Raw genomic sequence first — 14020 nt, 5'->3', positions numbered from 1 at the left:
CCCCGTGTCCCCACAGCTGCTGGCTGCCACCGGGGCCATCCCTCCTCCAGCATCCCCAGGGCTTCGGGGTGCCGAAACCCCCTGCTCCTCCTGCCTCATCCCTCGGGGGCCGGGCAGGGGGCAGCTTCCCCACCCCGTCCCCATGTCCCCAGCCCCGTCACCCTCCCCTCGCCTCCCCAAACCCCCGGGGGCCTCAGCGCCCTGCAGGTGCCTGTCTGGGGGTGGCAGGGTGGCGCTGCCTGGTGGCCCCCCCGGCGGCGGGGGCACGGCTGGCATTGCTCAGTGACACCCTATCTGCCAGGGCCCGGCCAGCAGCGGGCCCAGAATAGCAGCGCTGCCCTGCAGTCAGCATGGAGCAGCTCCCCGGCCCCGCTGCTCCGCAGGTACCCCCGGGACGGGCGGGGGGCACGGCTGGGAAGGCACCGCCTGGGGACCGGCCACAGCGGGTGGGGGGCACCGGGGGGGCTGCTGGCACCTTCCCATAGCCAGGCAAGGGTACGGAGCAGGGCACGAGCCGCCTGCTTGCCCCGGTGCTGCCAGCCCCAGGGAATGGTTGGGGTGGGGGGCGTTTGTATAGGGTCACCTCCCCGCCGGGGATAGCTGTGGTGTCCTTAGGGAGCAGCCCACGCAGCTTTGTTATGGTAGGGTGGCATGTAAACATTGGCTCTGCCGCTGGCCCTGCCCGCGGTGCGTGCTGCTTTGTTATTGTAGGGTCTCCCGGGGGATTAGGGGAGAACGTGGGGCCAGGCGGTCCGTCCTGCTCGCCCCCCTTCCCGCTTGGAGCTGCCCCTTTGTTATTGTAGGGGCTGCCCCTTTGTTATTGTAGGGTCTCCTGGCGCGGAGACCCTCCGATACCTGCAGGCTCCCAGCATCGGAGGAAGCCGGAGCAGGATTTACACCTTGGGGGCCGGGGCAGGGCTGCCACGGCACGGGGAGCACCCACACGGCCCCGCATCCCCTGCCCTCCCCGGGGACCCCCGCTGCCCCCCCAAAAGGGGCTGTGCTGTCCGGGTGCCCCCCACCTGCACCCTGGGGTGGGGGCGAGGCTGTGCAGGGTGCTGCTGACCCCCCCAATCTCTCCGTGCCCCCTCAGATGGCGCTGCTGGATGCTGCCGCCCGCCCCGAGGACGAAGGTGGGTGTCTGGGGGGGGTCTGCTGGCCCCAAGGGGTCTGGGGGCACCGGGACCTGGCAGCGGGGCTCAGAGCCGGGGCAGGTTTGCCCCTAGGGTTCCCGGAGGTCCCCAGGGAGGAGGAGGAGGAAGAGGAGGAGGAGGAGGAGGAGGACGGGCGGAGGAGCCCCAGGCCCGTCACCTTCACGCTGGGCCCCGAGGTGCTGGGGCTGGGCCCCGAGGGGGATTTCCAGACCCCCGACGCCGAGGTCTACATGCACTTCTTGCGGAGCCACTGCTGCTACGACGCCGTCCCCACCAGCTGCAAGCTCGTCGTCTTCGACACCAGCCTGGAGGTGAGGCCACAGGGGACCAGCCCAGGGTGTGGGGGAGAGAGGAATCGGGGACCCCCTGACCCCAATTCCCTCCCCGCTCTGCTGCCAGATCAAGAAGGCTTTTGTGGCGCTGGTGGCCAACGGGGTGCGCGCCGCCCCGCTGTGGGACAGCAAGACTCAGAGCTTCGTGGGTGAGTGCCGGGAGCCCCGGGGTGCTGCCGGGCCCGCTGCGGGGTGCGGGCAGCACGGCCAGCACCCCGTGTCTCCGCAGGGATGCTCACCATCACCGACTTCATCAACATCCTCCACCGCTACTACCGCTCGCCCCTGGTGAGTGCCACGGGGTCGGGCACGGGGCAGGGCAGGGGGTGGCCGCTGCTTCTCCCGCTCCCCAGCTGCGTGGGCAGCCCAGGAGCTGCCCTGGAGCATCCCAGGGATTGGTGTCGCTTCGGGGCACCAAAAGGGTCCCCGTGATGTGACCCCGTGGGGAGGGATGCTGGGGAAAGGGGCAGCCCCCCAACCCCCCCCCCCCCTACCCGGCTGGGTCCCCCTGACCGGGGCTTCTCCCTGCCCTCAGGTTCAGATCTACGAGGTGGAGGAGCACAAGATTGAGACGTGGAGAGGTAAAAGGGGGAGGTGACGGGGGGTGTCCGGGCTGGGGGCGGCGTGGAGGTGGCTCTGGGGATGTGGGGTCCCGCTCCCACCGCTCTCCCTTCGCAGAGGTGTACCTGCAGGGCTCCTTCAAGCCGCTGGTCTACATCTCACCGAGCAATAGGTGAGCGGGGGAGAGCTGCTGGGACGCCCACCCGGCTGCCCTCGATGCAGCCCTGCTCCCCACGGGGAGGTGCCGGGGGGGCTTCCAGGCACAGCCGTGTCCCCCCGCGCCGTCCCCTGCAGCCTCTTCGACGCCGTCTACTCCCTGATCAAGCACAAGATCCACCGCCTGCCCGTCATCGAGCCCACCTCGGGCAACGTCCTGCACATCCTGACGCACAAACGCATCCTCAAATTCCTCCACATCTTCGTGAGTGCAGGGGGGGGCAGCGGGCACGGGGGGGGCGCAGGGTGCGCGCGCTGCTCGCCGGGGTCGCGTAGCGCGTACAGACACACGTGTGCCCTGCCCCAAAGCAGGGCTCCACCATCCCCAAGCCACGCTTCCTGAAGAAAACGGTGCAGGAGCTGTGCGTCGGCACCTTCCGCGACGTGGCCGTGGTGCCCGAGACCGCCCCCATCTACACGGCCCTGGAGATCTTCGTGGACCGCCGCGTCTCCGCACTGCCCGTCATCAACGCCGCCGGTACGCGGGGCGGAGAGCCCCCTGCTCACCCCCTCTGCGGTGCCTCCTGCCCCAAAACCCCCTCCTGAGCCCCCCTGCTCTGTCTCCTCGCAGGGCAGGTGGTCGGGCTCTACTCCAGGTTCGATGTCATTGTGAGTACCGGGCAGGCTTGCACGGCCGTGCGCCAGCGCGGTGGCACGAGCCTGCACGTGGGGACGGTGGGGACGTGCCAAAAAGCGGGCTGTGGGGGCACTCACACCCCGGCACCCATCCCACGTGCGGTGGCCACGCGTGCCGGCACCCCATGCACCCGGGCACCGCCTCTCCCGCAGCACCTGGCTGCCCAGAAGACCTACAACAACCTGGACATCAGCGTGCGCGAGGCGCTGCGGCAGCGCACCGTGTGCCTGGAGGGGGTCCTCACCTGCTACCCCCACGAGACCATGGAGGACATCATCGACCGCATCGCCAAGGAGCAGGTGAGCTCCCGGGCAGCGTCCCTGCTGCCCGCCAGCCCCCTCCCTGCCTTCTGTCCCCCTCCCCACACACACACACCCCGTGACGCTCTGCCCGTGCCCGCAGGTCCATCGCCTGGTTCTGGTGGACGAGAACCAGTACCCGCGGGGCATCGTCTCCCTCTCCGACATCCTCCAGGCCCTGGTGCTCACTCCCGCAGGTATCGATGCTCTTAACTCTTAGCCCACGACGCTCCATCTTCCTCCATTCGCACCCTCCATTTCTCTCCACTTCAGGTAGGCGCTGCCCTCCCCCGCCACTGCGTGCCTGCCCCCTCCCCACCGCTGGGTCCCTGTCACCGCACACACCCCACTGAGGCACTTTTTGGGTCGGGAATGGGTTTGGGATGCCTCCACACACACAATCCCAGCAGCGCCCAGTTGCCCCGTGCAGGCAGGGTGCTAAACACACCAGGCTTGGGACCTCCCCAGCACGGTGCCTTCCCCGTCCCCTTGCAAGTCCCTGCTGTCCCCTGCACTGTCCCCATGTCCCCTGTGCCATCCCCATGCCCTGTGGCCACCGGGGCAGGACAGAGTGCCATGCCATAGGGTGCGCAGCCCTGCACCAGCGCCTGCTGGGGTTATGGGGTTATGGCCTTGTGCCCTCTCTCACCCCACAGGCATCGACTGAAGACACCGGGGACGTGCTGCCGCCGCCTCGTCCCACTCGGGGCCTCTTGCTTGGCCCGGCCCAGGCACTGGCAGGGCCGTGGAAGGAGGCTCAGGCCCCGGGGGCTCTCCGTACGGGGGTGCTGCCCACCCGCCCCACTCCTGGGACTCGTCTTGAGCCCGGGGCCAGCTCCCTCCAGCCTCGCGGAGGACCAAGGGCGAGCACGTGGGGCTGCCTGACGGGCACCGTGCCGTGAAGGGCTGCGCAGCCGGGTGCAGGGACCCTCCTGGCCACCTCCAACCCGTCCCATCCCAAACTGCTGCCAGATCCGAGTGCTTCAGCCCCCGGTGAGCTGGGTCCTGCTGGCTGCAGCGGCACTGGGGGCTGGGCTCGGGCGCAGGAGGGGGCACGGTGGTGGCGTGGCTCAGCTGCACACACACAGCCTTGTTTATTGTAGGGTCTCCTAGGGCTGGAGCGCCCCGGCAGCGGTGCTTGCAAGGGGACCTTGCACACTATTTTTTTTGGGGGGGGTATTTATTTATGTGCCGGTCTGCTCAGCCTTGTTGGAATAAAGCTGCCTGCCCCAGGCACCGCGGGCGTCCTCGCCTGTCTGAGCACACAGCCTGGCACAGCTCCCTGGGGCTGGGGAGGGGGTGCTGGGGGGTGCCCATTTGGGGACAGCCATGGGTGGCACCTCTGCCCCCATGGGGACACCCTGAGGCACGCAGCTCGGTGGCCTTTGGGGACAGTGGGAGCTGAGCCCATCCTCCCCCCCTGCTGCCTCACCCTGCCCCTTCCCGTGCCCCCTTATCAGCATCTCCGGGGAGGAACAACTGATAGCGAGAGGTCCCGTGTGATGCACGCCCCCTGCGCTGGCTGGCACTGCCGGGGGGCACGGTGCCAGCCCCCTCCCCACGGTGGGGACCTGCTGCCAGCTGCAGTTTTACTCCCCGGGGCTGGCTCTGTCCCTCCCCAAAACCCCCAAAACCCCGCTGGCGGCTCCATCCTGCCCCGCGAGGTGTGCGTGTGGGGGGAAAACTGAGGCACGGAGAAGGGGCTGGGGCCAAGGTCAGTTATTGAGACAGGACCCGGGCGTCCTGGCCCCAGGCACAGATCCACGCGCAGCGACACGATCACGGGACGAAGGAGACACCCCACGGCCGCCAGCCCCCTCCCTGCGCCCCCCAACCCCGGCAGGGAGAGCTCCTGGGTCCCCGCCGCAGCCCGGGGGGGCACGGGATGGAACGGGACGGGGCTGGGGCTGGGGGTGGGGGGACCCCTGGCAGCGTGTGAAAGGCACAGCAAAGCCCCCAGCCTCCTGCTCAGGGGGCCCCCGGGCGAGCGATGAACTCCAGGTTGATGGGCTTGTCGGCCACCAGCACGATGCGGGACACGGACGTCACCTCCACGCCGCGGGGGTCCGGCCGCACCTCGAACGCTTGGATGATCTGGAGGGGGGAAAAAAGGAGAGTGGCGGTGCCTCGAGACCCCCCCCAAAAACACCCAGCACGGCCTGGGGGGGGCCCTACTCACCCTGGCGAGGGCCAGGTGCATCTCCAGCTCGGCGATGCGGCGGCCGACGCAGGCGCGGACCCCGTAGCCGAAGGGAATGGAGCTGAAGGGGTGGTGGGGGGAGCCGTAGCCCCGGAGCCAGCGCTGGGGGAGGAAGCGCTCGGGCTCGGGGAAGTAGGTCTCGTCGTGGGACATGGCGTAGTGCGCCAGGACGAAGAGGGTCTGCGGGGTGGGAAGGGGGTCAATGCCCCGCGGGGCACAGCGGGGTCCCCTCCCTGAGTGACCCTAACTCACGTTCTTGGGGAAGAGGTAGTCTCCGATGATGATGTCCTTCTCGTAAAAGACCCTGGCGTTGGTGGGGACCACGGGGTAGACCCTGGGCCGGGATGTGGGGAGAGTTGGTGCGGGAGCTGCTCCCACCTGGGCCCCAAGGCAGGGCCAGGAGGAACATCTCCCGCTGCCCGGCGGCTCCGTCCCACCCCGGGGAGGATGTGGGTGGGCCCCAGGGGGCTGCAACCCAGCTCTGCGCCCTGCCTGGCCGGTGTCCCCAGCACCAGCACCCCCAAAAGCCGTGAGGCTGTACCTCAGCGTCTCCTTGATGATGGCCCGGAGCATCGGCATCTTGGGGATGTCCTCGGCTTGAGGAAAGCGGTCCGGGGGCACGACGGCTTTCAGCTCCTGGTACAGGGTCTCCTGGATGCCTAAGTCCCGGGAGAGGTGGTACAGGGCCCACGACAGGGTGTTGGAGGTCTGGGGGAGCAGAGGGGAGGGAGGGAGATGGGGCTGGCACCAGAACACCCTGGCGGTGCAGCAGCGTGGCACCAGACAGCCCCGTGCGCAGGGAAAGCGGGAGGGAAACTGAGGCACGGAGCCGGGTGGGTGGCAGAAGGGAGCACAGGGGCTGCACCGACGGCTCCCTGAGCCCTTTGGGGCAGTGTGGGGCTGGCCCTCACCGTGTCCACGCCGGCCAGCAGCAGCTCGGCCACGCTGCCGTAGACCTCGTCCAGGCTGAGCCTGCCGCTGGCCAGCAGGTAGCTCAGGTAGCCCGACACCTCCTTGCCCCTCTCCACCTGCCCCTCCAGCTCCTTCATCTTCCGATCAATCAGGTTCTTGCCTGCGGGGACAGAGGTGGCCACGAGGAGGTGACCCAGAGTGCACGGAGAGGCGGGCAGACCCCGGGTGGCCAAAAAGGAACGCGCCCTGGCCATGCTCGGCGGCTCTCTTTGGGGGGGCTGCCCCCCTCGTGAGGGTCCTTGTGGGGTCTGACCCCATCCCCAGGGCTCACCGAAGGCAAAGATGGTGTCCCAGCTGTCCAGGTAGCGGTCCCAGTAGGGCAGCACCTTGCGGCTCCAGCGGGGCAGGACGGTGGCGAAGATGGAGTTCTTGAACATGAGGTTGATGGAGTCGATGAAGTGCTGCGTCTCGGCGGGGACCTGCTGCTTCAGGCACCCGATGCGGGTCTCGAAGAGGATATAGGAGATCCCTGCGGGAACAGACCGCATCCAGACCCCCGCGGGGACGCAGCGGGGCGGGGGCGAGGGCCGGGCCCCCCCCCTTTACCTTCCAGGGCGAAGCGATAGAGCAGGTTGGCCACGTCCCCCACCAGCACCCCCGAGGGGCTGCGGCTCCGCTCCTCGCGCAGCCGCACCATCAGGTCCGACACCACCTCGCCGATGGCGTCCGCGTACAGCAGCGCCTCCGAGGGCTTCAGCAGCCTCTTGTTGAGGACCTGGCGCAGGCGGTACCAGCGCTCCCCTTCCCTGCAAGGGGAGCCGGGCTCAGCCGGCGCCGTGCCAAATTCGCCCCGAGCCCTGCCAGGCTCTCCGCCCGCCGGCAAAGGGAGCGCTGGGAGCTCCTGCCCCGACCCCGCAGCACCCCGGGGCAAGGGGGCAGGGGGTTTGCTGCCCCGCAGGGCACGGCCAGGGCAGGACTCACTCGGTGAAGGGTCCGTAGGGCAGGCGCCGGGTGTCCCGGTGCTCCTTCCACAGGGCCATGTCGCTGCGCATCGGGTACTTGCCCTCCTGCCGCAGCAGCTGCTCCAGCACCACGGGGCTCCCGATGTTGATGTTCTGGTAGTGCCCGAAGGTCGACTTCCAGATGGGGCCGTAAATGCGCCGCGACATCAGCTGCGAGGCAGCAGAGCAAGGCAGGGTGAAGGGGGCATCAGGGTGGGGGCAGCGCTCAGCACCGGGGCTGGATCAGTGCCCGGGCACAGGAGGCACCGACCCCCTGCAGGCACCTCCCTCAGCCATCCCAGGGATGTGTGGGGAGCCCGGCGGGTCTTGTAGGGTGGCACAGACCAGGAGGGGACAGCAGGGACAGGGACAGCTGCCACGCACACGGGGCTTGGCCATCCATGCTCCGCTCGGGAGCGGGTCCTTGAACCCGGCGCCGATAAGGGGTGGTTAATGATCAGCACCGGGCTGCTCCCGGGGCAGGTGTCCAAGCGCTGGGGCCACATGTGGCCTTGGGCTCCCGTACCACCCAGGGGACATCCACCAGCATCAGCCCCTTGCAAGCCACAGGGCCACTTCCAAAGGGCTTGTGGCACCTCGCCGGGCACCGCCACAGCCCCCGCAGAGCGGGACCAAGCCCAGGAGGCTGCGGGGACCCAGCAGGGAAGCCGTGGTCCCGGTTCCCCGTGGCTGCAGGGATGCACGTGGTACAATCTCCCTTGGTGACTGACTGCATCGCAGCCTGAGCCCGGATTCATCTGGATTCGTCACCGCGGGGAGACGTTCCTCGCGCGCGGTGGCAGGAGGAGGGGGAGGGACGGCCGCCCCGGTGCCGCAGGCGTGGTGCACCCTGAGAACACGGGGCTGCGGGTGGCTGCACCCTGGGTCGAAGCCTGCTGCCAGGACCATGCCAGCTCATGGCCAGGACCCGGCACGGCTTCGGGCCTTGGAGCGCAGGGCTGGGAGAAGCTGCTGGGATCAGGGGAAGGCACCTCCGGAGCTGTCTGCAAAGCTGGGCCACGCTCAGAGCCCCAGGGGAGCAGCAGGGACCTGTGCCTGCTCTCCCCGAGCCCCTGCTCCCCTGCCACAGCCCCTGCCCGTTGCTCTGCGGTGCCCGGAGGCCTGATCCTGCACTCTCCTCCCAGCCGTGGTGGGTCGGAGCTCCAGGGTGCTGGAGGCTGCCCGCCTGGCTCCTGGCCAGCCAAGCCCATGGCTTGCTTCATCCGACGTATGAGGAAGTGCCGACAGAAGGAAACAAACAGCTGCCTGCTCCTCCCCTGCATCCCCGGGCACCACATGCCCCCGCATCTGCCCCCCAAACTGCTGCTCGCTGCAGCTGGAGCTGGCCGGGGGTGCCGGGACCCCACGAGCAGCCCCTGGCCCTCGGGGGAAAGCCAAGGCACGCGTGGCCCTGCCCGGCTCGGGCACTCCGAGGCAGCCGGTGGGCTCTTCTGGGTGCCACCCGCTTCTCCACCAGCCCCTCTGCGCGCTGCCCCCCCCAGTATCCCCCCACGGGTGCCGGGGCGCTCCCCACCCTGTCACTCGCGGGCTCACCCCCACGCGGGCACCCAGCTCGCCGCGACCCCATCCCCACCACCCATCCCCAAACCCCCCCCAGCTCATCGTGCCATCCTCCCCACCTCCCTCTCACCCTCGGGGACCCGCAGCCAACCCCCCCCCCCACCTCACGGGGGGCATCCCGCATCCCCCGAGCCGGCCAAACCGCGCGCGCCCCGGGCACCTGGAGCCGGTGTGTGTGCAGCAGGTAGCCGCGCAGGAAGAGCCAGAAGAAAGTCCTGAGCAAACCCGGCCCCGGCAGCTCCGCGGGGCCCTTCAGCCGAGCCGGCCCCGCCGCCGCCGCCGCCGAGCTCCCGGCCCTGCGCGGCGGCCCCGGGCTGCGCGGAGGCGGCGGCGGCGGCGGCGAAGGGCGAGGGCGCAGGAGCAGCGGCAGCAGCGGCCGCCGAGCCCCGCCGCTCGGGCCCGCCATGCTCCGTCGGCAGCGCACGGGACGGGGCGGTGCGGGGAGGCACCGGGGGGCGGCGGGGGGCGGCACCGGGGGAGGCACCGGGGGGCGGCGCGGGGGCGGCACCGGCAGCGGGGAGCGGGGAGCGGGCACCGGGAGCCGCTTGTGCGCGCCGGGAGCCGGGCACCGCGCACCGGGGGGGGTGCGTAAAGGCACCACCGTGGCCCCCGATCTGGCACCGGAGGCGCAGCGCCCCGGGCACCGTGCGGAGAGTGCCGGGTGATGGCACCGGGACCGGCACCGGGCACGGTGACACCTCGCCCATCGGTCCCCGTCCCCGTTCTCTCTCCCTGTTTCTGTTCCTGCCCCATTTTTCTCCCCATCTTTCTCCCTGCCCTTGTCGCTCCCCGCCCCTGTGTGCTCCCCTCCGGTCCCCCCGAAGTGTCCCTTGGTGCAGCCGTGTGGTGTGGGAGGACCTGCTCCAGGCCACAGGGACAGTGCCGAAGGTGCTGGGAGGCTGCGCTGTGCTGGCACTCATCCCTCCCCTGGGGAAAGGGTTGGGAGCTCGGGGAGGGCGCAGCCACCCCACAAGGGAGCCGGATGGGGACACCCAGCGTGGCTGTGGCACCTTTTTAGGGACGACTTTGCTTTGTCACCGCGGCAGTGGGAGCGTGGCACCGGCTCCTGCCAGCCCACGGGCTGTCGCTGCTGCGGCGGTGCCCAGGACGCGTTCCCTCTGCCCGGCCTGGCGCTGCCACCGGGTTTGGGGGCTCTGCTCTGCCCGCAGCGGGGCCCCGTGCCGTACTGGGCCGCCCCACTGCTGATCATCGACCGCCCTTATCAGGTCAAAGTCCTGGACGGGCACATTTTGTCCCCAGGGCCGGCAGACACCTGAGAGCCCCGGGGGTGGCAGTGTCCCTTGTCCCCCTCGGGGACGAGAGCTACCCCAGGCTGGGCTCCAGGTGCTCGACGTGCCCTGCAGCAGCGGGACCGGGGCTGGGTGGTCCCGGGGGGCTGTGGGGGCGCTGGGCAGGGGCCCCCGTGAGCCAGCAGACACCCGGCAGAGCCGGGGCGCACAAGTGTGAGCGCCTGCCGCCATCTCATGGCTGCGCGCAGCCTGTGCTGCCCAGCCTGGGCGCACACCCCCGGCACCACGGGGGGGTTTCCAGCCCGGGCTGCGCCCCCCCAGAGCCTCGCCCGTGTCCCCTTGCTGGGGAGTGCTTTTTGGCCCCCTTCTTTCCCTTGGCAAACGCCAGCTGGGGGACCCCAACCGCTGGGGCTGGCTGCTGGGGGGGGTGTTCAGAGCCAAGACACGTCCCGGGGGGGGCTTGCTGGTGGGGCTGGGGGCTTCCCCGGGGTGGAAGGAGGCTGCTGAATCCACAGCTCTGCCCCTGTCCCTGCGGGGTGTTCCTGCAGCACGCCCAGCTCCTGAGGTCCCTGCAGAGCTGTTGTCCTGCAAACTGGGGGGGCTCGGGTGCCGGGCACCCCGCAGGAGCTCTTGGGGCTCGGGTGCTCCCCGTCCCCGCAGCGGGGAGCTGCTAACGGGAAACGGCCCCCGCGGGACCCCAAAGGGCAGGGGGCGACCTCGTGGGGTCTGACGGAGCCCCTGTCCCCAAATCCGGCCCAGCCGAGGGGGACCCCGGTGCCCGGCTCCTTCTCGCCGCAGCCGCTAGGCTGTGCTCCCTCCTCTCCCACCGCGGGGAGCCGCCGGGCACCGGCAGCGCCGCCGAGCCCCGTGCCCTGCCCGCATCAGGATGCGGCCCCGCAGCCCCGGGGGGGTCCCCGCCTGAGCCCCCAGCAGCCCTGGGTGGCGGCACCCAAGGGTGCTCCTTCAGCTCCCCCTCTCCAGCCCGGTATTGCCCCGGTCTCCCAGCCCCGGGGGCCGGTGGCAGGGGGGGGCGCGCATTGAGTCACCCGGGGGGGAGCAGGCGGAGGGGACAGCGAGAGGCCCGAGGCCACGGGGATGGCTGCCAGGGCTGCGGGGGCTGTGGGGGTGGGCGTGCGGGAAGGAGGGGGGTCGGGTGAGTCAGGCTGCGCCGTCGGCGGCCTGGCGGGGACTTCCAAAAGGAAGTGGCTGGGCCATGACACATCCCCAGCCGGAGGGTGCCGCAGGGGTCCTGGGGCTTCTCCAGCTCCAGGGACAGCTCAGCGGCTGCTGTAGGGGTCCCTCGTCTCGCTGGGGTGGGCAGGGGGCTGCAGCGGGGGCCGTGCTGGTGGGGATGGCGTCGTGGGGTGTCCCTGCACCGGGGATCGATCCCGGCGGGCAGGGCAGAGGCAGCAGAGCGTTCATCCGTGGGGACGCAGAGATGGGGGTGGCCACGGGCCACCCTTCCCCACGCTGGATGGGACCTGTGGGTGCAGGGACAGGCGCTGTGGGACCCCTGCCCCGCTCTGTCCCCCTGACCCAGCCACCAGCTGCTGCTCGCAACGCGGTGGGTCCTGGCCGCCGGGGCAGAGGGACAGCTCTCCTTACGTGACTTGCACAGAGTCACCCAGGAGCTGGAAACTTTTCCCAGGGCTGCATCCGCCTCACCCCCTTTTGCTGTCCCCGAGCTGGGAGCGGGCTGATCCCCTGGGAGGGCATCCCCTGAGTCACCCCAGGAGAGCCCAGGCTGTGAGAAGGCTGCGCATGGGGTCCCCATAACTGCTCTGCCGTCACGCCAGCCGTGCGTCACCGCGCTGACACCGCCTGAGTCACGGGCTGTGCCGGGGTCAGCGGGGCTGCACAGCTGGCTGGGGGGACACGGGGAGATCCGGGAGGACCGGGACACGTCCCAGGTCTGCAGTCAGCTGCTGTCCCCCCTCACCAGGTGCCCAAGCAGGGCCCTCTCGCCCCTCTCCCTAAGGAACCCGTTCCCGTGGAGAGGCAGGACAGCCCCCTCGTGACCAAGGGGACAGCACAAGCTTTGGAAACAAGCCTCGAACCAAGCACCACGATAGCCCCAGCATGCAGGGCTCAGCTCCCAGCAGCCAGCTCTGGTGCCCTGGGGGCCCCGGGGTGCCGGGACCTTGCCCCGAGGCCGTGGGGCCGGAGGCTGGGGCAGCCCTGGGGCTGCCGGCCGGGCGCGCAGGCAGGCTGTTATCGGGGAGACGGGAGGCAGCCCGGGCTGCTCTCAAGTGGGCCAGGCTGATTAGTGCCTTCAAGTGCCTACAGAGTTATTCTAAGTCAAGTAGGCGCGAAGGGAGCCGACCTCACCAGCCTGGGACCGGCGTCGGGCGAGGGAGGGCTGGGACCCGGCCGACCCCATCGCCTTGCTCCCCGCGGCCCCAAGCAGCCCTGCGTGGCAAGGGGGTGCTCCCCTGCTCCGGCCGCCCCTCTCCGTCCCTTCCTCCCGCTGCAAAAGGCTGTTTGCTCCAGCCCCAAAGCAAACCTGATTTTATCTCCCGGCTGCAGTTCCCTTGGCCGTGGGCCACGGCCGATGCCTCCTACGCAGCACTTGCGGAGCCCATTGGGGGACCCGCGCACAGAGCGGGCTGTGTACGCCGCCACATGACATCATGTTTACGGCCCGCGGGGGCCCAAGGACACCCCCTCCCTGCTCCCAGCCCCCCCCGAGCCCTGCGTGTCCATCCCAGCCCGCAGCTGCACAGCATCCCGTGCTCCCTGCACCGGGCAGTACGGCGCAGGGGGAGCTGGGGGGAGCGGGGCCGACCCCGGCATCATTCCTGCCTTGGGGGGTGCTTTCGGATCTGCTGGTCCCCCCCTCCCCAGCCTCGGTTTCCCCTCTGGAGTGTGGATGCCGTGCTAGCGCTGAGTGTGGGCTGCTGCGGCGGCACGAGGTCAGGCCCTCAAGCTGTTGCTCCGAGGGAAAGGCAAATCTTCTCCCCTTGGGACATGGATGTTCCCGGCTCTCCCAGGACAGAGCTGGGGCTGCGCTGCTCTTGCGTGAAACTGAGGCTGTCGGGAAAGAGCAACAGCATCCAGAGCCACGGGGGCTCGCTGTGGAGTGCTAGGGCCATCCATCCTTCCAGCTGTCCGTCTGTCTCTCCATCCACCCACCCACCCACCCACCCACCCACCCATCCATCCATCCATCCATCCATCCATCCATCCATCCATCCATCCATCCATCCATCCATCCATCCATCCATCCATCCATCTATCCATCCATCTTCCCATCCATCCTCACACCTATCTATCCACCCCTTCAGCTAGCCTTCCCCCCATCCATCCATCCGTCCGTCCGTCCGTCCGTCCGTCCATCCATCCATCACTGTGCTGTCAGTGCTGCTGTCCCCCCTGGGGCCCAGCTGCTCTCACCTCTCCGGTGCGGGGCTCCCCGAGGCCAGCGATGGAGAGCTGGGAACCGCTCGCACCCCGATGTTGGGGACCTTTTGGGGTCCCCCACGGCCACACCAGGAGGCTGCGAGGTTCTCTGTGCCCACGGGTGCCCAGAGTGGGGCCCCGGGGGCGCAGCGTGCTCGGGTGCAGGACACGCTGGCCATGAGGAGCACCACGGGCAGGGGGTGCAGAGGGGATTCCTGGGGCTGTGCCCACCATCTCCCGGTGCTGGCTATGGGGCCAGCCGTGGGGCAGGGGCTGAGGCTGCGTGAGTGCTGGCCGGGGGGGGGGGAAACCTGTCTAATTTAAGACGGGGCCCCGCGGTCGCTGTCAGTGGCGGGCGGCGCTCTGATCTGGGGACAGGTCCTCGTCAGCTCCGCTCGCCGCCCGCCGGCCTGACATGAAAGGGCTCTGCGCCCCGATAAGGCCCCAGGCGGGCGGCCCCGTGGTGGCAGCGCCACGG

At 70.0% G+C, this 14020-nt stretch overlaps 2 protein-coding genes across 2 annotated transcripts; one reads left to right on the top strand and one right to left on the bottom strand.

Moving 5' to 3' along the window:
• Window positions 1-1093: 1093 nt before the first annotated feature.
• Window positions 1094-4734, top strand: PRKAG3 (protein kinase AMP-activated non-catalytic subunit gamma 3; the record flags this gene model as incomplete). Its single annotated transcript, XM_084289535.1, has 12 exons — window positions 1094-1133; window positions 1215-1465; window positions 1554-1635; window positions 1716-1774; window positions 2022-2067; window positions 2165-2219; window positions 2342-2468; window positions 2576-2741; window positions 2835-2872; window positions 3053-3199; window positions 3303-3472; window positions 3856-4734. The coding sequence occupies 11 exons, from the start codon at window positions 1094-1096 to the stop codon at window positions 3417-3419; spliced, it is 1128 nt and encodes a 375-aa protein (XP_084145661.1). The 3' UTR covers window positions 3420-3472; window positions 3856-4734.
• Window positions 4735-4914: 180 nt separating this feature from the next.
• Window positions 4915-9312, bottom strand: CYP27A1 (cytochrome P450 family 27 subfamily A member 1). Its single transcript, XM_084289534.1, has 9 exons — window positions 9054-9312; window positions 7293-7483; window positions 6918-7117; window positions 6643-6840; window positions 6311-6471; window positions 5941-6107; window positions 5652-5733; window positions 5379-5579; window positions 4915-5293 (listed from the first exon to the last, which is right to left on the bottom strand). The coding sequence occupies exons 1-9, from the start codon at window positions 9297-9299 to the stop codon at window positions 5168-5170; spliced, it is 1572 nt and encodes a 523-aa protein (XP_084145660.1). The 5' UTR covers window positions 9300-9312; the 3' UTR covers window positions 4915-5167.
• Window positions 9313-14020: the final 4708 nt, after the last annotated feature.

This window comes from Netta rufina (genome assembly GCF_964035555.1).
Source record: "Netta rufina genome assembly, chromosome: 6".
NCBI classification, from domain to species: Eukaryota; Metazoa; Chordata; class Aves; order Anseriformes; family Anatidae; genus Netta; species Netta rufina.
Note: the sequence above shows the minus strand (reverse complement) of the source record. Positions and strands in the feature narration are given on the sequence as shown.